This window comes from Gracilinanus agilis, chromosome 4, assembly GCF_016433145.1.
Source record: "Gracilinanus agilis isolate LMUSP501 chromosome 4, AgileGrace, whole genome shotgun sequence".
Taxonomy (NCBI): domain Eukaryota; kingdom Metazoa; phylum Chordata; class Mammalia; order Didelphimorphia; family Didelphidae; genus Gracilinanus; species Gracilinanus agilis.
In genome coordinates this window covers 40,083,970-40,110,987 of record NC_058133.1, presented here as the reverse complement: position 1 = coordinate 40,110,987, position 27,018 = coordinate 40,083,970, and the positions used below count along the sequence as shown (strand labels likewise).

At 35.5% G+C, this 27,018-nt stretch overlaps 1 protein-coding gene across 1 annotated transcript in view; it reads left to right on the top strand.

The window, feature by feature from the left end:
• The window catches only part of PKN2 (protein kinase N2), a 191,495-nt gene that overhangs the window by 137,355 nt on the left and 27,122 nt on the right, over positions 1 to 27,018 (top strand). The window contains exons 7-15 of the mRNA XM_044674359.1: positions 44 to 181; positions 7,289 to 7,398; positions 11,851 to 11,994; positions 12,307 to 12,382; positions 12,683 to 12,857; positions 13,324 to 13,450; positions 14,201 to 14,331; positions 14,432 to 14,507; positions 14,652 to 14,743. Coding sequence (XP_044530294.1) covers positions 44 to 181; positions 7,289 to 7,398; positions 11,851 to 11,994; positions 12,307 to 12,382; positions 12,683 to 12,857; positions 13,324 to 13,450; positions 14,201 to 14,331; positions 14,432 to 14,507; positions 14,652 to 14,743 — 1,069 coding nt within the window. The remainder of the gene's footprint in view (positions 1 to 43; positions 182 to 7,288; positions 7,399 to 11,850; positions 11,995 to 12,306; positions 12,383 to 12,682; positions 12,858 to 13,323; positions 13,451 to 14,200; positions 14,332 to 14,431; positions 14,508 to 14,651; positions 14,744 to 27,018) is intronic.

The window sequence follows — 27,018 nt, the reverse complement described above, 5'->3', positions numbered from 1 at the left end:
ACAAATTGAGGTTCTTATCTAACACATTTGTTCATGTTAACAGGTACTTTGGAAGTTCGACTCATGGGCTGCCAAGATATCCTAGAGAATGTCCCTGGACGTTCAAAAGCAACATCAGTTACACTACCTGGCTGGAGTCCAAGTGAAACAAGATCATCTTTCATGAGCAGAACAAGCAAAAGTAAAAGTGGGAGTAGTCGAAACCTACTAAAAACAGATGACTTGTCCAGTTCAGTAACTAATTTTCTTAATTTTCTAAAAATTAAATAGACATAAACAAGGGACTTAACTGAAAAATAGAAAGAAATGGACAGATTCAAAGGCTCTGCAGGGGGAAAGAAGGCATCAAAGTGACATTCTGATTATCAAAAAATGAAAATATTAAATCCTGGTTGTTCAAAATCTGGCAACTAAATATCAAAAATTAATTTCCTATTATGTTAGGCACGTAATACTACAAGAAGATGAATGATACATAAAAAAGTTTAAGATTTTTTGGCAGGAGCAATTGTCAGGAATGACTGCTACTGCCCAGGAGGGAGGAAAAAGCAGGGACTAAGGATTGAAGTTGTCTTGATTTCTTTACACAGAAAACAGCACAAATGAATACAAATTTTAATTTTTAAAGTTGGCTTACTTTATATGTAAAACCTGTTTTGTTTTGTTTTTAACTATTTTAGAGATAAGAACCAAAAAGTATGGTATACTCACAAAATAGTATTCCATGCTTTTTCTGGATACTTTCTAGTGTACCCTGAACATTATGGTCCTAAATAGGATTATTCAATCACTTGAGGCATTGCTAAACAGTACTATTGTCTCCTTATGAAGATCAGCCATTATCCTATGTAGTTAGCTTGTACAGAACTTCATCAATTACTCTATAAGTATAATAAGTGCTTGGGTTTTTTTTTTTTTAGTGTTGATTTACAGTAAACCAATCTCCTTGAAAAATGGAATGCCTAACAGGTCTTTAGGTATAGAATTTAAAATAAAAAATTGCTTTTTTCAATTGCTGTGTATTTCTCTTGATATAATGTGTTTAGTAGGTAGAGAACATTTGAAGGCAATTGTTAAATTTCACTTTCATTTGAAAAATAATAGGGGGCAGTTAGGTGACTCAGTGGATAGAAAAGCCAGACCTGGAGACAGTAGGACTTGGGTTCAAATCCAGCCTCAGTTACTTCTTAGCTCTGTAACCCTGGGCAAATCGCTTAACCCCAATTGCTTAGTCCTTTCAACTGTTCTGCATTGGAACTAATACTTAGTATTGATTCTGAGTCAGAAGGTATGGAGTAGGTTGTTGGTTTTTTTTGGTGGGAGGGGGATTGTGTGTGCGTTAAAGAAAAATAAGAGGAAGTATATAGGGATCTGAGGGAGGAAGTAGATGGCAAAGTCAAAGTGATGAGATTGAAGAGAACATGAGTAGGAAAATATTAAATGTTTTAAAATGAAGAAAGGCTGGAAATCTGGGAAACAAAAAGATTCCAAGCAAAATATTCTCAGAAGTTGGTCTGTGTCCTTGGCAATGAGGATTCAGTAGAATGAGCAGATTTCAACTGACATTTTCAGTTGAGAAGGAAAGACTGAGTATGAAAAGGGAAAGGATTAAATAACTAAATGAAAGTGTTTTTCAAGTATGACTTTAGAACTGAATTCTTAACTTTTTGTGTGTGTCAGGGATGCCTCTGGCACTCTATTGAAATCCAGTGACCTCTTTCTCCCAATAACATATTTAAATGTGTCAAATAAAATACATAATACTCCTAAGAAAATCAATTATATTGAAATGCAGTTATCAGATTTTTTAAGACAAGTTCACAGACCCCAAATTAGGAATAACCACTTTAGTATGCCAGTTTATTTTATTGTGCAAAATGAAATTGAATATTCATATATAAGCTACAATGAATTTATGTGAATATGACTTAAGTTTATTGTAACCTATAAGCTGTTCTTAATTTAGAATTGCAAGATAGGATCACTTTTAAGGTTCTTTTATAGAATCTATTTTTAAAACTTTTCTAGCAGCAAGAGACATTGCTAGATTAACCTGTGTTTGAAGACTAGACAGTGCCAGGTACAGGGAACTACTAAATAAAGTGATAGTGAGAAGATAGGCCAAAAGAACTTTTAAAGAATATATTAAAACATAACTTGGCCTCAGACACCTCCTAGCTGTGTGACCCTGGGAAAATCACTTAATCCCCATTGCCTAGACCCCTTCCATTCTTCTGCCATGAAATCAGTACTTCACAGTGTTGTTTTTAAGACAGAAGGCAAGGGTTTTTTTTAAAAAATGAAAATAAATTAAAAACACAACTCGAGCCATTTGGACTTAAGGAAAATAGAGAAATCCCATCACTGTCAATAGCCTTTAGTAGAAGGTTGTTTCTGGATTTGAGATTAGAGAAGAATTAGATAGTCATTAGATAGTTTCTCTTCTGGCAGATGTGACATTTCTCATGTTAATAGCTGTAGGTAGAAATCAAAAGGTGGTTTTTATATTCATGTCTTAAGAAAAAATATTTAACCATATATCAGTTTTATGTTACATGAAAACAGTTATGGTTAATGGATACAAAGGACAATTATATATTTTTTTGTATCATGCCCTTTTTCTCTCTGTACTCACTACCACTTTATCTTGTAAAAGTGAAATTTGGGAAATGCCATCTAAAAGTATATATATTTTCTATGGACACGTGGAAATTATCAAACTACATTTCCCGTGGTCCAACGGGTTTCCGTTTCCGGTTCTTTGGGCGTGGGGACGCCTACGTCTCCACAGAGAACAGTTTAAATCTCCTGGGTTATGGGGGGAGTGGCCTCTTGGCCAGCAGACTTGGGAGAAGACAGGAGACAGTAATGGCGAGGGCAGCGGTTTTGAATTCTTACAAGCGCGTGGTCTAATAACTTTATCTATCAGCATGGCTTTTATTAAACTACTAATTTATGTTATTATTTCAGCCTTTATTAATTTTTATCCTTATAACCTTCATGGAAACATCTATTTCTTCAGTAATGCTCCCTCCCTTACTGCCCTCTTTCTTTTAGCTGATAAAATGTATTAATATTAGCAAAACACATTTCATTCTTATTCCTCATAGCAACCCCAAGAGGTAGATGCAATGATTATTCTCATTTTACATATGAGGAAACTGATTGAAAGCAGTTAGGCAACTTATCCAGTGTCACATAGTTGGAGAATGTCAGAGGTGAGGTTCAAATCCAAGTTTGCTCCTCAGAGAATGTAAGCTCCTTGAGAGCAAAAACTATTTTTGGTTTGTTTCCAGCATATAGCACAATAACTGACATCCAGTGAGTACTTAATAACTGCATGTGAATCTGTCCCTGTGTCTACAGCCTTTTCTGGATTTTTTTTTTGTTCCCTAATCATAAAAGTCTAGTACCCCTGCCCTCTTTTCTCTATATATATTTTTGTCAACTTCAGCCCCTCCCATGGTTCCAATTACTAAATGAGTTCCTTTACTGTCTCTGGCCCCAATATCTATTGAACTCTAAGACTCATTTTCCAATTCTGTCTTGATTATATGCTTCCATATTCTATTTGAAAATATTCAATTTGAAAATCAAAGTGCTCTCAAACTAAGCTTAGTGGCATTATCCAAAACCCACTTATACCACGAACTCAACCTATTTCTTATGTTGATTTTGGTATTGTTCATCCTTAGTTTTCTAAGGGGACCAGTGACATCACAAGTTATTGTGCTATGAATTGGATTTAAGTAAAGCAGAATTGCACAAAAGCATAAGCCTCACTCTTTCCTCCATAGTGATAGAAGTCTATTGGCAAGACAAAAGGCAGGATGATTGGTGATGGCCAGGGATGCAGTGGATGACTTTGGCATCTTTAATGTCTACCCAAGCTTTAAGTGCTTGACAGTGTCTGCTTCTGCTGCTTCCATGGATATAGGAACAAATTGTTCTTATCCACCCACTCTGCTTCACATGTTTGGGGTAGACAACCCCTATATCATGGTTTTAAGGCTTCTTGTTTCCTTCTGCCTGGTTTAGCCTGCCCGCAGAGATGGTTTTACCAGGAGAGGGCCATGTGCGTGCTACAGCTCCCTGGAGCTGACACCAAAGGTGGCTGAGCAGCTCCCCAAACCCTTCATACATACATACATACAACTTAACCTGTTTCTTATATTAGCATTACTATTTTATAGTCAATAATGCTAAAAACATTTGGTGTGTCCTTTGTATATTGCCCATATAGGCCTTCACTCATTGTTATGAATGTATTATTTCAGCCTTTTTCTTACTTCCCATATCCAATGAGTCACTGAGTCTTATCACTTGTACTTCTTCAGTATTCCCTTCTCTCCATCATAATCACCACCATTCTATTTCAGATACTAATTATCTCTTTAGAGTAACCTAACTTGCCTCTAGTATCTCTGTGTATATGTGTGTATCCCTCCCTTCCTCTCTTCCTTCATGCTGCACATAATTGCAAGATTAACCTTCCCCCCCAAAAAAACTAAACTATAATTATGACATCTCCTAACTTAAAGAAAATCAGTATTCCAGCCAACCGGAATACTTCCTGTTTCACAAGCATGGAGCATGCTTTCCCACTTCAGTACCATTGATCTTTGTTTGTGAAATGGCTCCTCCCCACCCTGAGTTCTCCCAAGATCCATTTGTTCAATTCTTGCCTTACCTATCAAGGTCCAGTTCAAATGCTATCTCCTCCTTGAAGCCTATACTAATAGACTCCCACTCCTACCACCTGTTTCTGTCCTCTAAAAATCCTATAATTCTATATCTCTTCATTGCTCTTTTAGAGCTTACATTTTAATTCACTTACAGCGCTTAAAATAAACTAAAGTTACTAAAAAGTGCTTTAAGGTTTACAAAGTTGCTTGCTTTGTCAATAATCTTATGACTTGGGTGATACGAGTATTATCTCCATTTTTAAAAGCTGGAAACTTAAGACTCATTGTTATAGGTATTAAATGTTATTACATCTCCCTCACTAATCTCCATGAAGACAGAGACTATTCTCATGTCTACAAAGTACCATGCCCATGTGTTATTCAGTACTCAAAGAAGCTTAAATTATCTGTTTTGCAACTTGCCCTGTTTCTTCTTCTGGTCCTATCCTAACAAAACAATTCCATCAGATATTTGAAGAATAAAATCACTTCAACCCATAATCTTCTCTTCTCTAAGCTAAACATTCCAGATTCTTTCTACTGGTTTTCATATGACATCTGCTCAAGGCCTTTCACCATCCTACTTGTTTTCCACTTGATCAGGATTCTTCTTCAGTTCTTTCTCTTGGAATGGAACACAGCATTCCTGATAACATGGGATTGGGGCTGGATTCAATGATCCTATCACCTTCTCTTTCCTAGAAATCATGCCTCTCTGAATATCAGCCCAGATTACACTAATGTTTTTAAGTCCATATCACTTCACTGACTCAACCTGAGTTCCTAATCCACCAAAAACCCCAGCCTGAGAAGCAGTGTAACCTAATAAGAGGAGTACCACCTGAGGTCTGGGCAGATGGATAAAATCCTGTGTCAGACATACAGGATCTTTTTGACCATGCCCTTTACTCTTCCTGGGCCCTGGTTTCCTTATCTATAAAAAATCTGAAGTCAGACTGGATCACCTCTTAGGTGCTTTCTAGCCCTACGTGTCCCTGACTTTGTGATCTTCTTTAGAATTCTTACTATCTATCTGATCATTCCTCCCCCATAGTGTTCTTCTGAAGCTGATTTTTTTTTTAGCTGGGTGTAGGCTAAGTAAAAATGCAGGCATTTGTCCCTTTTGAATTTCATCTTAATAGATTCAACCTATATCTCCAACTTCACAAAACAATTATGAGAAACTTTGCCAAGAGCTTCAAAAATATAGTGAAGTTGTAGACAGCACATTTTCCTTACCAGTGAGTGACCTTGTGGAAAACAAATTATTTTAGTCTAGCATGTTCTATGCTTGGTCTTGCTTACTCTTCACAATCATTGCTTCCCTTTTTAGATGCTTTCCCACCATTGCTTTAATGATCTGCTCTAGAATTTTCCCAGGAATAAGAAGTCAAGCTCACTGGTCTATCATTTGTAGCCTCTGTTCTAACCTTTTTTTTCAAACTCGGCATAGCATCTGCCTTGCTCCAGTCTTGTGGTACCTCTCCTGTTTCCCATCACTTTTTTTAACCTTTAATTTTTCTCTTAGAATCAATAGTAAGTATCAGTTCCAAAGCACAAGAATGTTATGGTCCACATAGTAGGGGTTAAGTGACTTGCCAGGATCACACAGCTAGGAAGTGTCTGAGACTAGATGTGAACCCACAGCTTCCTGTCTCCAGGCCAGTTCTCAATCCACTGAGCCATTTTGCTACCCCATCAATGAACATTTAATAACCCTGAGTTCTGTCATAGAATCAATACAACAATTATTTCCAAGGCAGAGAAGCAGTAAAGGCTGGGCAACTGGGCTTAAATGACTTATCCAAAGTTACACAGATAGGAAATATCTGAAACCTAATTTGAACCCAGGACCTCTCTAGACCTGCTTTCAATACACTGAACCACTTGGCTGCCCCATCCCATCATTGTTCAGATTGCACTGAAATTACACTGGTAACAATCCCCCAGCTACCTGGGTTTGATTCCTGGCTATCAGTTTCCTCCATGTTTCAGCTCAAGAAAGTTCACTTCATCAACTCTCTGAACTGTTGTATTCTCATCTGTACAATAAAATTGATGCACTAGCTAATCTTTAAAGGCCCTTTTAGTTCTAAATACTATGATCCCAGAGTACAATTCACCAAATATTTAAATACCTGCTATATGGAAGACACTATTAGATCCTGAGGATACAAATATGAAAAACAACATAGGCTATATTCTTTAAGAAAACAGGTTGGTGAAACATATGCAAATAACTATAAAAATGTTTTAGTTTGGTATATTAAATTCTAGTAAGATGATTAAAAACTTGAGGAAGGAAAGATTAATTCTAACTGAGTACCCAAGATGGCATCCCAGAGGAAGTAGTAATATTTAAACTAGACTTTGGAGGAACAAGAATTCCTAAAGGTGTAGATATTTCATATTTATTGCTTGGAATGAATGAATGTTTTAAAATATATTCTTTAAGGTCTGAAGTTCCAAATACCTTAACCTTATTCATGAAAATGTTACTTTTAGGAACTGTAATAATTTTGTAGCTTGAAGACAGTGCTTCTTTACTGTTGGAAGTCAATCATTTTATCTTGTTAAACTGAGTTTTAAAAATGTATTTACAGATGACATCTGTGCAGTTTTGAAGCTGGACAATACCGTGGTTGGTCAAACTAGCTGGAAACCTATTTCCAATCAGTCTTGGGACCAGAAGTTTACACTGGAACTAGATAGGGTAAGAGAATAAGGTCATATTAACCATGATATCTTTATATTATTTTTTATACATAGCTTTATAAATAAGTTCTATTCCTAAGACTTATACTTAAGCTTGAGAATTTTGGTTTTCACTGGAAGTCATATGAAGATAGTCTTCATTCACCTGAGTACCCCATACAATTCACATTGATAAATTAGGCATAAATCTACCTTAAGTTTACTAACTTAGTTGTTGCCGTGGCCTCAACAGTTCAACAGTTTACAGTAATATAATTTGAAATGAATCAAGTCATTGCAAAGTGGCATCAAATATTTAAATTAACAAAAAGGCCAACTCTTCTGGCCAAAGAAAGTTGTTGTTTTTTCATGTCATAAATTGTAAGCTTCCTTTTAACATTTCACATTTACATACACACTTTCTTCTTTCTTGTTTACTACTTAATATTCCTGTCATTTTCTAACATCTTCCTATTTCCTTTTTGCCCTCCTTCCCCATACACATAAGAATTGAAAGATGTTGGGGGACTCTTTAAGCTTTGAAGGGTTTACCATTTCTGTCAGCAGAGGTTTCTCCAAGCAGAACCATTTTACTCCTTCCAGAAGAGATGAAACTAAATTCAAAAGTAGCTAGCTTCTTGCCATTGACTGATGTACAAGAAGAGAACTAATAGTCAGTATTAGGTGTCTTATAACAGTAAAGATTGCCCATCTCTGACATGTTCTCATGGATTAAGAATGTAGATCTAAGGGCATCTGGGTGGCCCCAGTGGATTGAAAGCCAGGCCTACAAATGGGAGGTCCTAGGTTCTAATCTGGCCTCAGACACTTCCCAGCTGTGTGATCCCAGGCAAGTTATTTAGTCCCATTCCCTAGCCCTTACTGGTCTTCTGCCTTGGAACCAATACACAGTATTAGAGACATAAGGGAAGGGTTTTTTGGTTTGTTGTTGTTGTTGTTGTTTTTAATGTAGATCTATTTGCACTCTATAGTATATGTCCATACTTGAGCTTAGGTATTCAATCCGTGGCACAGTGGATAGAGTTCTTGGCCTGAAGGCAAGAATATTCATCTTGTTCAAGTTGGGCCTGCCTCAGATACTTCCTAGCTGTGTGTCTCTAAGTAAGTCATTTTACTCTTGGCCTTAATTTCTCATCTGCAAAATGAACTAGAAAAGGAAAGGGCAAACCATTCTAGTCTCTGCCAACAAAATTTCAAATGGGATCACAGAGTTGGACATGAATGAAACAACTGAAAGACAACAAATATCTAGTCTTGTCAAAACCACAAAGGCATAGGTCCCAAACCTAAAATTTGGAGGCTGTTTGGCACCGTCCTCTTTATTGCCTTTCTGTCATAATTCAAGCCTCACTTATAGCATTTGCTCTAAGTCTGAGGGATTGCTCATTAGCAGAAGAAATACTAGGAGAGAAAAAGATTCCATTTAACTTTGCCACTTACCTTTGATTGGGTGAGTCATCAATATTTTATAATAAGCAATGAGAATCCCAAAGATTAATGAAGCTCTGAAAAATGGGTCTAAACCTAATTTTTTCTATGATTATTACACTATCTCCACCCTTCCCCTATCCCACAACTCATGAAAACATTGGAAGAAATGGTAGAAGGAAGTTGCATAAATACATATAGCCCTGCTTTTTCAATGAATATTATCCTACTCCACATCCTGAGTTTTTTGAAGGCTATTCCAGCAAATCACAAAGTGGCAGATTTATCCAAGTCTAGAAAACTTTTGAGGAAAGACAATCTCAGCAACACAATGACAGCTTTCCAAGAATCAGTCTTAACTCATGTCAGGAAGGATCAGTAACAGTGGGTTGGCCATTTGGTAATTAATTCTTTGGCCATAGCAAACCATGAAATAAAAAATATATATATATAAAATGACCTTCAGTCATACACCCTTTTACTTTTCAATAAATTGTAGGAAAAAGAATATGACAGAGCATGCTAAAAATCACATCCTGTTTAAATCTATTTATTAGATTGATAGTTGATACTCTTAATACAAATTCCTTATCCAGTGGACATAGTGCTGGAGTAATTGACTTGCGTTAATTCTGATGTTCTCACTTTATACTTAAACTAGAAAACAAAAGGAAATTGCAGATGAATTGAATATAGCTCACAGCTAACTTTGTAGAAGCAGAGGAGTTTATTTTTATTGTGCTTCCAAGGACAACAAGAAGTATCATTTCATAAGGCTTTAGATCATCTCATAGTTCTCACGATGGTTGCTTGTAAAAAAAGAGTACCATATAAATAATTATAGCTTATGTAGCAACATTTGCTGCAGAGGAAGACAAAGTAGAGAAAATCGGCAAAGAACTTGATAGGAGTCTACAAAACATCACACATTATTGGAAATTTTGACCTCTGGAATGAGGAATGAGAGAGGCCAAAGCCTTAGTATAAAACACTTCTGCATCATGAATACTTTCTTCAAGAAAAAGAATCCAGAAATCAAAAATAGCATGATAGCAAAGATGAGAGAGTTCACTACAATCTATAAAAATAGATTTAATAATGAGGGTGGGAGTTGCTAAATTATGGAAGACCTTAAGATACCAGGGTAAGTTTTTTAATTGAATGGCTTTGAGGAGAGAAGTGAACCAGATCATTGCATAAGAAGGATAATAATAATCAAGATATCTCGTATTCATATTACGGTATAAATTTTGGAGAGATCTTTATAAACATTATTTCATTTGATCCTCACGACAACATTGAGAAGTAATTGCTATTGTTATCCCTATTTTATAGATGAGGAAGTAGAAGCAGAATTTAAATTACTTGCCCAGGGTCACCTAATAACTGTCTGAGAGTAGATTTAAACTTACTAGCTATTTATTCCAAGTCCAGGATACTACAAATACACCTAGCTAGCTGTCTGATAAGTTCAGCCACAGTTTGAAAGTTCATTTGGAGAGGGAGGGAGCACATGTGGGAAGATTTGTGGGAGTCTTGAACAGAAGTAGTTTGATGGCTTGGCAGCATTTCTGTGGGGTAAAGGTCAAAAAGAGGGAAGTCAAAGATAACTTCTAAGAAGATATGTTATCGACAGTTTTAGGAAGCTGGTTTGTGGCAAAAAATGAGGGGTTTTTTAGACCTGTTAAGTTGTTGATGTGGATTTACTTTTTTAGTGGGAAAATCCTGAATTAGAAATCAGAAGACTTGAATGAAGCCTTCTGACAAGTTCTTTAATCTCTGTGAGTGTATTAAGTGAAGGGGCCAAACACCATGATCCTTGGGATCCATTCTAGGTCCAGAGGGATATGATTCCATGGCTATGATTTATAAGTATATATTTAAGAGATTTTTCATCTTCAGTTTGAATTTTTCTTTTCAAAATGCTTTTACAACTGAGTATGAGTTGCAATAATGTTCCTCAGTGTTGTTCTATTGAATAATAGAAATTGAAAGAATCAAAACATCTTTTAATGGTCTAAATTATTGTTTAACATTACCTTTTCTTATGCTGTATTTCTGAAAATTTGTTTCTAGGATATTTCATTAACTTGTAGTATGCTACCTATTGTTAAATCATCACAATCTGTCCCCTTTAGCGTAGCTTTGAGAATTCCTTTAACTCCCCTGTTTTTCATACTTGTAATAGTAGTGATGTTTATTGGTGTGTTCAAGGACCTCCCAACATCTATTCAACTGGAGTTCCACTTTGGAATAACCATTAAGACTTTGTTGACACATGGTAATATAAAATGGCTTCCTTCCAAGGTTGTGAGGACCAAGTTAAACAAACAAACAAACAAACAAACAAACAAACAAACAAACAAACAAACAAACAAACAAACAAACAAACAAACAAACAAGACTGTTGTAAAACTTCAAAGAATTATATAAATGCTAGCTGTTAATGATGGAGTTGTGTATTTCCTTTTTCTGTTTTAGCTGTGTTTTTTTCTTTTTTCTGTTTTGAGATCTTTTCATATTGTGTGTAATATTTGTGTGTGCCCCATATCCAGTTATATTGAACATTTCTCTTACTTTTTCTGGTCAAAATAGATTTTATATAGTATAAGATATGGATTTCCAAATCAGGGGTTGGGGATGGTGGACTTGCAAATTACTATAAAGAGTAATGTATTACTTGCAAAAAGCCTAAAGGAGAAGAGATCTATTTTTGTAGATGCTCTGACAGAATTCTAAAAAGCAAAATAATTAAAAGAGCCTGGTAATTATAATTGATTTGTACATGTAGTACATTTTATTATTGTCAGATCCAGCATATACAAAATTCTCCTTTTGAGTTAAATATTAAAGCAGTGTATAGTGTTGGGTTTTGAACATTTTTGACAGCTCTTTTCTTGTAATCTTTGGTCTTTCAAATAGTAGAAATATTTTAATTTAATGGTGTTTAATTCAAGTGTGTACCAATGATGTATGTATGTTTTGTTTTTTGCTTTTTTGTTTTGTTTTTTTGCTGTCCTAGTCACGTGAACTGGAAATTTCAGTTTATTGGCGTGATTGGCGATCTCTCTGTGCAGTAAAATTTCTAAGGTTAGAAGATTTTTTAGACAACCAGCGTCATGGCATGTGTCTCTATCTGGAACCCCAGGGTACTTTATTTGCCGAGGTAATAAACTTGATTGTTTCTTTTTAAAAACATAACCATAGATGTAAAACATTTAAGAATTACGATATGGAAGCATAGAAGAATCTAGACCTTGACACTACCTCCAGTGTCAAAAGATTTGTGATCTAGTCCTACTAGTTCTCCCACCAGCTTTGACCTTACTTTTCCTGTGCTTCCCTGGTCTCTGAAATGAGCACACTTCACTAAGGGATGTGTAGGGCCCCATCCACCTTTCTAAATAGAGGAATCCTGTTGATTGCATAGAATGGAAGCTATGTAAACTCTAAGTTTACTACATTTCCTTTACTACAGGTTACCTTTTTTAATCCTGTTATTGAAAGAAGACCAAAGCTTCAAAGACAGAAGAAAATCTTTTCAAAACAACAAGGTAATTATTTATTAAAAAAAAAGAAATGTTTATTTATGTTGAGATACCGAAGTGCTTAATAAAATCTAAATGTGATTGAAAAAGTAAGAGCTAGGCTTTTTGTATTCATTTTTAAACTATTTACAGTTGATATGATGCAGCTGTGTCTAGTAATGGATAGTTTAGAACTGCTAAAAAGGTGGCACATTCAATTGGTTCTTCATAAATTATGAAGAGTTGAATATGATTTTTTTAATTATGGTTTCAGTAATATATAAAGAAATAACTTGCACTCTGTCTTTTTATTCACAATATCCACAGGCAAAACATTTCTCAGAGCTCCTCAAATGAATATTAATATTGCTACTTGGGGAAGGCTGGTGAGAAGAGCAATTCCTACAGTAAATCATTCTGGCACCTTCAGCCCTCAGGCTCCTGGACCTACAACAGTGCCCGTGGTTGATGTGCGTATTCCGGAACTGTCACCACCAGCAAGGTATATTTGACTTAGATTTTTAAACAGAGTTTACATAAAAGAGTAATTAGTAAATTCTGGTGTATGTTGATTGCAGAGAACTAGTTAAAGTCTTATTCTTCTTTTAAGTAGGGATGTGAAATTAGTATTTCTGCATTCACTAAATGAATCCCAAGCAGATGGGCAAGTTAGGTCGTTCAATGGATAGAGAGCCAAGACTAGAAATGGGAAGTCCTGGGTTCAAAATCCGGCTTCAGACACTGTGTGTCTGTATGACCATGGACAAATCACTTAAACCTCCTGGCCCAGCCCTTACTGCTCTTTTGCCTTAGAAGCATACACAATATTAGTTGATTCTAACATGTAATTACAGTAAGGGTTTTAAAAAAAAATATTCCAAGCTGACATTTTTTTTTTCAGTCTAAAGACCTCTTAAAATAGGCACCTTTGATTTACTACTTTTGATAATGATTTTCTCTTTTTCAAGTGATTCTACAGTAACTAAATTGGACTTTGAACTTGAACCAGAAGCGCCTCCAGCCCCACCACGTACATCTTCATTTGGAGAAATACATGAACCTTCAGAATTAAGAGTTTTGGATGTATCAGGACAGGCAAGACATTTTTGAAACTATGTAACCTATTTTTGCTAAGCAAGTTAAAATTACAAATGTTCAAAAAGAAATTTAGTGATATATTTCTAAACTGATATAAACATTATTGTTTAAATATTATTTCTGCAAGTTTTAGTATCTGTTCTATCTGCAGATTATATTTATTTATGGTATATAAAATTATCCTAACTAAACTAGATATAGTAAATAAGAGCCAGCATCTTAATCTTTAAGTTATTGAAAATAAGAGTTTGATTTTTAAGTAATTGATTGTAGATGAAAATTTCCCTTGAGCTCAAAAGATAATAATTTCTTTGTCACCTTGTCTGAAATCACTCACAAAAACCCACAAATCATTTTACTGTCTAACTAAAAATTGTTTTTCTTTATAACATACCTTACAGTTATCTGTCCATCCTCTATCCCCATTAGTCTGTAAACTCCATGAGTTCATTTCCACTGTCTCTTACACAAACTACTTTGCAGAATAGTATATAACTCAGCACACAGTTGGTACTTAATAAATATAAATGTTTATTGAATTGAACATATTCTAGAGGCTACCAGGTAACTATTCAAAAGTGTTAGATTATGATTAGATGGCATGTACAAGGTTGTATTTCAACCTCATTCACATTTTCTTTAGAAGATTGTGTTGCCTCTAGAATTATTTAATTTAACCCTTACTTAACTTCAATGTGTTCTTACACTTTTTTAAGGTTAATTGATTCTTTTCTTACTATTTGATAGGATTCAGAAACAACTTTTAGTTTTGAAAATGACAGAAATAGTATTGTTCCAAAAAAACAAGCTGACTATGAGCCTCCTATCCTTCAGTCAGGCCTAGAGTATGGTGGTGTTCAAGAACCTGAGGATAGAAGGTAATATAAGTCTATTATAAAGATGGACCTTCCTAAATAGATTCTTGTTTGAAATTTATGGTTTATTCTAACATTTGTATTGCTAATTACTGTTTTTCAGATCACCACAAAGGTTTCAGTTTAGCCTTCAAGACTTTAGGTGTTGTGCTGTATTGGGTAGAGGGCATTTTGGAAAGGTATGCTTAAAACATTTTCTATACTATTTCTAAAAATAAATTATGTTCTTTTAACTTAGAGGCAACTTCATCCTTTTTGAAAATAGGTGGAATACAAAGTATAAGTAAAGAACTATAAAATACTTTTTTTGTATCTTATTGCAGGTGCTTTTGGCGGAATACAAAAACACAAATGAGATGTTTGCCATAAAAGCCTTAAAGAAAGGAGATATTGTTGCTCGGGATGAAGTAGACAGGTTGGTTTAAAGAAAGCAAACTAAAAATAATTAATTTTAATTTTTCCTAGACTAAAAGATATTTTAAGAAGATAGTTTATTCATGTACCAAAGGGTGAGTCTTTCTCCATACCTTTTGTTGTATTTAACTAGTTAATGAATTCAAGTATAACATAATGGAAAGCAGAAAATAATAGCTACAACTTTTTTCTCTTGGCATTTCAAAATGATATTATAAAGAATAGGACAGTTCTGATTGTTGTGAGAAAAAGATAACTTACTTTGTGAAATTTCCTTCTCATCTTATGTTTGCTGAATGTCCATTAATTAATGGTACACATGAGTATGGTAGATAAGAACCAGCATCCTTTAAAAAGAATAATCCTCACTTATTCCAGTTATCCCCAATTAGCAATCATCCCTTATAAGAAAGCCACCCACACTCAATGCCTCCATTTCTTTGTCTCCTTTTTACAGCATCTATGATCTGGCTTCCAACCTCATTATTCACCTGAAACTACTGAAGAAAAGTGATTTATTAATTGCCAAAACTAATGGCATTTTCTCAGTCTTCATCCTTCTTGACTTCTTTGTGGCCTTTGATGCTTTGTGTCTGATTATTTTCCATGACATTACTCTCTACTAGTTCTCCTACCTACTCTGCTCCCTCTCTTTCTGCTTTGTAGAATATTCACTCAGGCCAGTCCCATTATTCATACTTTTTCCTTATGGCCCTCTTCTATCACCATTTTTCCCTCCATATTATTTTGCTCAGTAATCTCATCAGCTCCTATGGGTTCATTTATCTCTGTACAGATGCTTTCTAGAGCTCTGAATGTATTCCTACGCTCTTGAGGTCCAGACTTAGGTTACTGCTTCTTGGACATTTTTAACTAGATGTTCCATAGATGTCTCAAAATCAACACATACATTATCTTTCTCCCCAAAGATAATAAAGTTAATTGCTTCCAGGCATCCTTGATTTTTTTTTCCCTCTTATTCCAAGCTGTTAATTCTCTTTCCAAATCATTTTCCATCTTAGCTCCATTTCTTTTTTCCATTTTTTTCTCTTATACTTTCATTTGAATTTTTAAAATAAACTTTAGCCTTTTTTTTTAAACATTCTCTTTTTTTTAATGTCTTATATTTCCCAATTTCTTGTAAAAACAGTTTTTAATATTTAGGGTTTTTTTTTTAATTGATCTTATTAGAAAAGTTTCTTTCAGCTCATCACCACTATTCATAATGCTTGCTGATGGTTTTGATAAATATTAGTTATTTTAAGGAAAGCTTTATTATTCCTTTGCTTTCTAGTCTTTTTTATAGTAATAAGTATTCTATTTTGTCAAAAGCTTTTTATGTATACAGTGAGATAATCATATGACTGTTGTTTTATTATAGATGTGGCCAGTCATGCTGATAATTTTCCTATCTCTGTTACTTTTTTTTTTTTTTAAACCCTTAACTTCTGTGTATTGGCTCCTTGGGGGAAGAGTGGTAAGGGTGGGCAATGCGGGTCAAGTGACTTGCCCAGGGTCACACAGCTGGGAAGTGTCTGAGGCTGGATTTGAACCTAGGACCTCCTGTCTAGGCCTGACTCTCAATCCACTGAGCTACCCAGCTGCCCCCCTATCTCTGTTACTTTTGAGGACACACCATCCTTCTGGTAACTCAGAGCTACTCCCTTGATGTCTTTCTCACATTACTCTGTGTATCTGTCTGTCACCAAGTCAATCAGTCAATTAAAAGTTATTAAGTTGCTTCTAGATGCCAGACACTGTCACATGCCCTGAGAATACAAAAAGAGGCAAAAGACAGCCCCTGCCCTCAAAGAGTATTCATCTAATGGGTCATCTAAGGGACCGTGTCTTGTTTCTACCCTCACAGCATCTTTTGTATACATCCAAGCTGTCCCCTTGATAGGCATGCCTTCTTCACCCTCATGCTTGAGCTGTTGCAGATAACCTTCTAGCTCATCTCCTTGTCTCAGGTCTCTGCCTATTTTAGTCCATCGTATACTCAGCTGCTAAGACAATCTTCCTCAAGGGCAGGTCCTATCTCAGATCTCATGCCCAATAAACTTCAGAGACTCCCTCTGACCTCCACAATCAAGGAGCGCATCTTCTGGCATATAGAGCCCTTCTTCACATTCACATCTCTTTACTTCACTTTCCTCTTCATCCTCTCAATCCAGTAGCACTGACTTGCTGGAAGCTCTTCACATAGAACGTTCCCATTTTCTGACTTATCTTTGGTAATGGCTGTCCTGACTTCCCGCAAGACTCGGCTCAGACCTCATGTTCTTTGAGAGGCCCTTCTCCTTTCTCTCTTCCCCTTGCCCCCCTGGGAAGGGAATTACCTTCCATGTATACTCTCTATGTCTGGTTACATGTTGCTTCCCACACGAGGCAAGAGCCCTTTGCCTTTTTATACCTCAGGACTTGGCTCCATGCCAGGCTACTTAATCATTCAAGTATTTGTCGAGAGACATTCTGGTGTACTAGAAAAGCTACTAGACTCAGAGTCAGAGATGCTCTTACTCTGACTTTCATTAGCTGTTTGTTCCTGACAAGTCATTTTTTTATATCTGAACCTCAGTTTCCTCATCTAAAAAAGGGGATTAGCATTATTTGTATGTACTAATGTGAGAAGATTTTCTAAACCATAAAGTACTATATAAATGTGAGCTGCTGCTACCATTCTTCATTCTAGGTAAGAGTTCACGTAACATTAAAGACAAAATTATTTGGGGCTCTTAAAGGAATGATTTATTGGACATCAGAGTAGTATCAGTTAATGTGATATGCTTTAATAAAAGCAGCAAGTGGTTAAATTCAGTGTAGTAGAGAGTATGTCTTGTTTTACTCTTTATTCTTATGTTGAGAATTACTTATTTGAATATAGGTTCATATCCATATTTCCATAAGATTCCTTTCTTGTGCTTTTATTTTCTTGAATGTTTTAATTATGTTTTATCATTAAGCATTTTAGCTTCCAGAGCTTATTAAATATAAATCGGTATAAATGCATTTTTATGTGCTTATTCTAAATTGCAGTGGCTATATGGATAAAGAGTAGAATTAGGATAGGCCACCTGATAGCCAGTTTGGTTTAGTGGATAGAGGACTGGATTCAGACATGTACAGTCTGGATTCAGTCCTACCTCTGACAATCCCATGGCTGTGATCCAAGTCTCTTAACCTCTCACCACCCAGGCAGCTGCCTAAGATTGTAAGTTAAAGATAAGTACTAGTCTATTGTGGCAGATGAGGTTTCCCTTTACCAGTCAATTAGTTGATAAATATATCAGCTATTATGTGCCAGGCACTATGCTAAACTAGAGATGCAAAAAGAGTCCAGAGACAGTCTCTGCCCACAAGAAGCTTAAGTCTAATGAAGGAGACAACAGATATGTAGAGGTTATATAGGAAATACTTAACAGAGGGAAAGCACTACAATTAAGAAGGGTTAGAAAATGTTTCCAAAAGAATATAAGATATTAGCTGAAACTTGAAGGAAGCCAGGGAGGTCATTAATTGGAGTGGAGCAGAACATGGGGACAGAGATGAAATGTCTTGTTTGGGAAACAACCAGGAAGTCATTGTTACTGTATCAAAGAGTATGTGGTGGGGAATAAGGTATGATAAGAAAGGAAAGGTAAGAAGAGGCTAGGTTATGGGACTTTGAATGCCAAACAGCATTTTATATTTGATTCTGGAGACAATAGGAAACCACTGGAGTTTGGAGTTTATTGGGGGGGGGGGGGCTGACATGATTTTGCCCTTTAGGAACTAAAATCACTTTGGTAGCTGAATGGAGAATGGACTGGTGTGGCAAGAGACTTGAGGTCCAGAGTGTGAGGTAATGACAGTCTGCAGTAGGATGAGGCCAGAATCAGAAGAGAAAAGGGGGCATATTCAAGAGATATTACAAAAATGAGGTCAGCAGACCTTGTCAACAGTTTGGCTACTGAGTGAGGAAAAGAGAGAAATCTAGGGGTAGCTTAAGGGACTTGGGAAGATGATATAGTCTTCTGCTGTAATGCAATCAAACGTCCAACTGCCTAGATAAGAGAGAATATGTGAAGAGTTAAATAGCAGTACACTGTGGCATAATTCATTCCTTGTGTAAGAAGTAGCAGTTACCATTTTCTATAAAGAATTAAGAGGTCATGAAACCACCTTCCAGTATTTGGAAGGAATATGGGTCTCATTAATTAATAATTAATAATGTTCATGGGAATCTGTGTGATGCAATGGAAACTGAAGTCTTCTGGCTTCAAATTCTGTTCTTCCCTATTTATCATGATTCTTTAAAATAGCGAATAATACTTTTTTAGCCCTTACCTCACAAGGCTGCCAAAAATAAGAGAATGTGCAAAATACCATATCTTATATAATGCTAATGTTAATGCATTTCCAACATGCTTAGGAAGTAATGAGAAAGCAATTTATGAAACTGGTTTATCAGTGCCGTGGTCCAAGTTGAATATGTGCACTTAAATTAATTTTTTGTTCTTTCCCTTTTATTTTTTCTGCTACCTGAAATCACGTAGAAATTTTTGTATAGGGGGCAGCTGGGTAGCTCAGTGGATTGAGAGCCAGGCCTAGAGATGGGAGGTCCTAGGTTCAAATCTGGCCTCAGCCACTTCCCAGCTGTGTGACCCTGGGCAAGTCACTTGACCCCCATTGACTACCCTTACCACTCTTCTGCCTTGGAGCCAATACACAGTATTGATTCTAAGACGGAAGGTGAGAGTTTTTTTTTAAAAAAAAGGAAAAGAAAAGAAATTTTTGTATATGTTTCCAGGATTCACTGGAGACCACCTTCTGTACTTGGCAGCATTTGATAAGTCATTCAGTTAAATTTTCCTGTCATGGTGTTTGTCTCAGTATTTGTAATATGGAGAGTCAGTCTGGTAGAGTGGATAGAGACAGCAAGCTACAAAGCAAGCCAAACTGGATTCCTGTCCCAGCAAATGTGTGGCCCTGGGCAAGCCACCTCACTAAGCAGTATTTCTAGCAGCTCTCTAGTTGCAGTGGCAGAAGGTGTTTATTCATCTGAGAGTTCCTAGTAGCCAAGAAAATAGAGAAAAGAAATTGTAATGGTGATCACTTGGAATAGTAGGAGCAGATCTTGTGCTTTCCTGGAAAAATTTCACTTTATTCCAGAGGACAAAAGACTTATCTGTATAAAACAATATTAAAGAAAACCAGAGCTGACATCAGTGATCCTTTCATTTTTATTATTCAAGTGCATCATTTAAGCCATTTTTTTGTAGGATATCCTTTTTAAATGAATCAAAATAGGACTCATAATAAAAGGAAAATAGAAGAGGATGGACTTCAACACAGCTTAGGTTATTATTCCCCCTGCTGGAGATAAAGTTCAGAATCAGAAAATGCTAGTAATCATCTGTCTTTTAGTTTTGTCTGTTTCCTTATGCCACTTAGTAGCATGACATTAATATAGATCATTATTATAAAATCCTTACAGAGGGAATAGACAATTCAAATGCCTTCATTTTAATAAGATTTAAATGCTACTTTCACTTCCCTTGATCATTAATCTCATTTTAGCATTTTCTTTATAATTTTTTAACTTTAGGTTTCTATTGAAATTTTAATGTGAATGCAGACATAAGCCTAAAGCTTTAAAAAAACAAAATGGCTTTCAGATTTTGTGTTCATAATTAAAAACAGGTTATAAAATGTAGGGGGTAGGAATTCTTCCGCAGTGTGAAACTATTAAATGGAGCCTAGATAATAATTCATAATAGTTACATTTACTGTCAGTATTTAAAACTAAACAGGTGTCTTATATAATCTAAATGACAACTGTATTAATATAGCATTAAAAATATCATGCTGCTTCTAACAGCAGGTAGACTTTTACCATTGTTATAATTATATTTAATTTTTAAAAAGCTATCAGCCATGAGATGCAGGTCCCTGTATAAACACTTAATCTTTACAATTAATATCATTTTTCAAAATGAGTACATGTTAAAATTCAAAACACTTCAGAGGGAAATTAATGATGATAAGCCTATGTCTTACTACATAGTGATCTGTAGTTTTCAGGTCCTGAAGTGGTTTGAAACATCAAACCACAACTGTTTTCAGTGTCAAACACTGCTTTTTTTTAAAAAGTATATTTTACTAAGAACAGATGTTATTTTCTAGTGGTTAAATAAGAACATGTTTATAAAATGTGCAGTTAGAGTAGATTCTAAAAGGCATATTTTGATTAGGGAGTCCAAGTAATGTATCATGGTTAGATTAGAGTCAGAGAATATTTTTAAATGATTTTGTTCTGGTTTAGTAGAATATGAAAATATATAGATTCATCTCACCATGAGCTCAGTATGTTATTTATAATAAAATTTTGTTTAGTTAAAAATTTTAATTTGGCATACTGTTCACATTCAATAAATTATAGTTTTAGTTTTTGGTTCAAACTTCAGTTCAAATGTATGTTGATGGCCATAAATAAGAGTGTGGATAAATCAAAAGTTTTTCCTTACTACTAAGAAAACATAATCAAACATATAATATCCAAAAATAAGTCCATAGTATAACTGTTTATTAAACACAGCATTCATGAATAGGTATATGAGATAATCAAATATCTTTTTGTATCTAAATTATGATTTAAAGTTATTATCTTACAAGTTTCTTACTTTTTATTAATAATTTGTGTATTTTATTTTTTGCTCACTGGAAAAAGTCAGTACTCCTGGTAATAAATCATATAAGTTATGCTTTATTCATACACACAAACAATAAATGTGAATCTCCATGATGTTTGTTCTGATCAGATGTTTAGTGCCCCTTCCTAGTCTTTCCATACTCTGTAATAGATAGTCACATTTCTCAGTTGGGTAAAATATGAGTGTATTGTCACTGCAGTCTTCTCCAATATTATGAAGATAGTGTTACTCTTATAGGACAAAGGATCACAGATTTAGAGCTCCAGGGTAACTCTGGGGTCATTTATTTGACTTCATTCACAATGAGGAAACCAAAGTTCAATGTCACGTAGGTAGTTAAGAAGTAGAGCTGGAATTTGAACCCAAATACCCAGATTCATTATTTAATGCCCTTTCCATTATACCCCCAGTAGCATCCTTCAAAGATAATATTTAAATCTCAGGATTGGTATTGACTTTGAGGGCCAGTCTTCTAAATTAAAACTTTCATAAAACACCATTTGTGGCTGATAGGTTATCAGTGCATAGGATGACTTCAGTTAAAAACTTTATTGCAATGATTTCTCATTACTTCCTAGTACTAATCAGCAATCAACTTCCACCCTAATACTTTTTTATTATCTGTAACCAGAAGAAGAAGTAGTAGTAGAGGAATTCTATGAAGAATTTGACCAGATTATCCAGGGCAAGTCAGCATTTATACCTGGATACTCAGTGGCTTAATGCAAAGGTGAGCACTAAGGAGAACAGCAGAAAATCTAGTCTAGACTTAAGAAATGAAAAGCCAAAGACTTCCAGACTACTCAAATGCTTCACACCTTTATAAAATGATAATTCTCTTCAAGAAATACCTGTAAGAAATATGATAGGTACTGAACAACATCGCAAAAATAAAACTGACATTAAGCAGATAGTCATTTCTCTAGAAGTCACTTCCTATCTGCTAGTGGAAGTCACTAACTATAGGATTATGTTAGTCCAACTAAGTAGAACAACAGTCAGAATTAAGTAAAAGAAAGAATAAATCATAAAACACTTTAGTTGAATTTCTTACAGTTTAATGCAACCTGTATAAACTAGCTTTTGACTGAAAAATCATTAAAAAGAAATCCGCTCATTCTCTCACCATTTCATAGAGAAGTCTAACCAACATAGAATCACCATAGAGTCCAGAAGAGCCCAGAAACTTTCATCCAGAAAAAAACGTTATCTTTTCCAAAAGAAGACACTAGTAGCCCAAGGCAGCAACACTAGACCAAACATGATAATCTCAAGATTCGAGTGAGACACATTCTGCTCATCTCAAGAACATTTATAGATAAAATAATAAATAGATAATGGAGCCACTACATTTGTACTCATGTTATCTCAATACTTTGTGTCCTATGTAAGGTCATGGAAATGGTACTCAGATCTAGGGATTAGTAGCTAGATGTAGACACACAGGAAATTCATGCTGGAGGTAATGTGATGGAGGAATGAAATAATGAATGAGTATTTACTAAGGGCTTATTTTGTGCAAAGCACTGTACTAAGTGCTGGAGATATAAATAGAAAGTTAAGATGGTCCCAGTTCACATGCTAATAGGAGAAACAGCACATAGAGAAGGTCATTGGTTTTTAATTCTCTTGGGCATTAGTTTCTAAAATAGCTCAAAGAAGGGAGATATAAAAAGAATGGGATAAAATCAAGGACACTTTTATAAGAAAAGGATACTAAGAAAATACTAATAGCAGTTTGCTTGTTCTGACACCATATAGCACATTAGTATTCTAACATATTCACTTGCCATAACCTGTTCAGCCATTTCCCAATTGTTGGATATTCTTCAATTTCCAGTTCTTTTCCACCACTAAAAAAAGATAAAACAAACAAACAAAAAAAACCTGCCATAAATTTTTTACCTGTGGGCCCTTGTAACAACCTGGTTAGAAAGGTACTTAAAGTTATTATCTCAGTTTTACAGGTAAAAGAACTAAGATTTAGAAAAAGCTAACTGTAGACACATAGCTTATGAGTATTAGAGTCAAATTTGAGCCATGACCCTACCTAATTCCAATATTGTTTACTCTAGTTTTTCCCAACAGTCCAATCATCTTTTTGCAGATGACTCCCAAATCCATATGTCCAACTCTAAAGATCTGCTTTCAACTCCAGTCCTATGTTAACAATTTCTAAAGAATTATCTTCACTTTTGTATCCCATAGACTTCTCAAAGTCAGTGTGCCCAAAACTGAACTCTCATTTAATCCCAAATCCATCTCTTCTTCCAAACTTCCTAATTTCGGTTGAAAGCAATATCATCTGTAGAGAAAGAGAAACAAAACCCATAGATACAATAGCAGCTTTTATGTGTGTGTGTGGTAGCAAAGAACTGGAAACTGAAAGATGTGTGTCAATTGGGAAATCACTGGACAGGTTATAGAATATGCATATGATGGAATACTAACATGATAAAGGGAAAAAGAAACCTGTCAGAGAAATCTACAACTTTTTATGAACTTACACAGAGTGAAGTGAGAACCAAGAGAACAATATATACAATAATAACAGTATTGTAAAGGCAACTTCGGAAGACTTAAGAACTCTGATCAATGCAACAACAAACCATGATTCCAGAGAACTCATGGTATATATGCTGCTCACCTAATTATATAGAGTTAATAAACTTAAGGTGCGTGCGTGTGTGTGTGTGTGTGTGTGTGTGTGTGTACGTACATACATAATATACAGAAACACTCACTTGCATAGATACTTTGCTTGACTTTTCATATTTGTTCAAAGGGGGTGAAGCTGTCTTTCTTCCAGTTATCCTGGAAGATCCTATCCAGTCCTCCCAGATTTAATTAGTTGCCTAGTCACATCAAGTCTGCATACATATCTCTTGCATCCAACTCATCTGTACTCATAACTACTACCTTGTTACAACCCTTATCACCTCTTACCCAGATTATTATAATAGCCTTATTATTTGTCCACTTCAAATTTCTCCCCTTTTCCAATACATCTGTCATATTAGATCAGAGATCTGGCCATATTATTTCTCTACTCAAAAATTTTAAATGGTTCTTTATTATCTCTAGGATAAAATAGAAATTCCTTATGTGACTCTGACATTACTAGATCCTATTGCCATTCGTAGGATGCATCTGTTCTTCACTTCTTAGAATTCCTAGATTCCTTCAAGACCCAGTTCAAGTACTTCTTACTCAGATGCCCTTTCTGATCTCCTTAGTAGTTAATGTTGTTTGGTTCCTATTGAAAAGACTTTTTATTTACCTATCTGGTCATGTGTCCTATTTCCCCAGTAAATTATTGGCTGCTTCAGGGAAGGGCCTCTTTTGATTTTGTCTTGGTCTCTTTAGCACCAGTTTTCTGGATGATAGGCACTTAGATATGTGCTTGATCTAGAGCAGACCAGACAGGATTACAGGTCTATCCCTGGAAGCAAGTTCAGAAGTCATTTATCCAGTACCCTCAACTTAGACATACCATCACAGCAGATCAGAGCGGGTAAGAGACAATCCAAGGGTGCAATATCACACAGAGCAGAACTAGGATTTAAACCCTCTAAGATTGTCTCCACTTTATCCCAGATGTATTTTGTTCATGCATGTGCCTGCACTGGTTATGTGTTCTTTGAAGGCAGGGGCTGGGCTTTTTGTCTTCCTTTGTTAAATATAGCATCTGGCACATAGTAGGCATTTATTAAGTATTTTTTTGTTTGATCTAGGGTGTCTGACTCCAGATCTAGCACTCTTTCCACTTTACCACAGTCACATGAGTGATTGAAAGGAATAGATAATACAAGATTCTATTAGGTTTGTTATTTCATGATTACAAAAAAAGAATTTGATTTAGAACTGAATTCTCTATTTTCCATTGTGCCTTTGGAGCAAAAAGGACACTGCCCATTAGCCTTTCCACTACCCCATGGCTTTGGTTCTCAGTAAAGGCCAATAGAAGGAATTTTGTTGAATAATCCTTTGATTGTTTCTGATAAATGAAGTGTAGAACAAGAACATACAAAGTGCCACTAAAACTTCTAGGATACCATATATGTGTGTGTCTATGTCTCTGTGTATGCACACATACGTATATACTTGTTATAAAGGTATTCACCATCAAAGATGCCCTGTACTGAGTTTGAATGGAAGAAAGGATTAGAGTTGGGGTTCTTAATCTTTCATGTGCCATGGACTGTTTTGACTGTGATAAAGCCTATAGACCTCAGAATAATATTTTCTTTCAACTCATAACTGGAAGAAGTACTCAATTTCAGTTAGCAGTTAGTGAAAATAAGTTTTTTCCCATCCAAATTAACAGACCTCCTAAAATCTGTCCAGTAAGCCCAGGTTAAGAAGCCCTGATAGAAATGTTTTAGACTGCTAGCTGCTGCTTTTTGAGGATGATATGATTCTGGCTGCTTCAAGATCAGAATACTGAAGATGATTTCACTCACTGAAATCCACAGCCACTCAGTGATATGTGTAGCATCCCCACAAGAAAAACTAAATTAAATAAAGAAGAGAGATTTCCTAGATGGTGGCATCCAGTTAGGTAGAAAGCCAGTTCACTTAATGTGTCAGTGTGTCTATTTGGGACTGGCACAGCAGATGCACAATGATCCAGAGGAAGAAGACAGGCTGGTTTGCATTTAGGATATTGCATAGCATTTTAGTGCCACCTTTATGTTTATATGGAGTTGAGAATCATAGGCACTACAAAGTAGAGAGAATTAAAGTTGAAGAGGATCCAAAGGGCAAAGATGAAAAGAATTATAGACTTAAATAACTGAGTTGTATGCAAGTAATGTATAAGGAAATATATACTAGTCAAAAAGGAGATGAGTAATTCACTGGATGTATATCAAGAGCATATGATGAGGAAGTTCTTCATTGGTTATATATTGAACTGGAATGTTATAAGACCTAGAAGTCCTCCTATTAAATGGACTATCTACAAAGGACTTATAGGGAGATGGAGAAAAGAACCCCACAAAATGATTAGGTATGAATTTGTTGGAAAACCCTCCTTCATAATAGGTTCAATTGCTAGGCCCTCCCAGGATACTTTCTGTGGAACCTCCTCTTGCACTTTGACTTCACACAAAAGTATCAATAGCATTTAGAAACACGAGTTCATCTCGCTCATCATCTAACTACCCCTCCTCATCTCAAAACCCCTTTATATCATCCCATATTTGCACTTCCTTTCCTCCAGTTTCTGATAGCTAGGTTATCCGTACCAAAGTCCACCCTTCTGATTTTCTCCAGCAGATTGCCCACCCTACAAACCCTTCTCTCTAATATTTAGCCTTGATTCCTTCCCTTCTGTTGGTACTGATATATCCAAAGGCTCCTCCTTCCTTAGCCTTCTTTATAGCTCTCAATATATTGTACTCAGCCAAACTCACTTAGACTCATAATTCCCATCTTTATACAGATGAGTCATATCTACATATCCAACTCCAGGCTATTTTTTTCATCTTTAATTCCATATCATGCATTGGGTGATGCCTACTGAACATTTCAAACCAAATACCCCAGAGGTATCTCAAGCATATCTTGTCTTTCTTGGTGT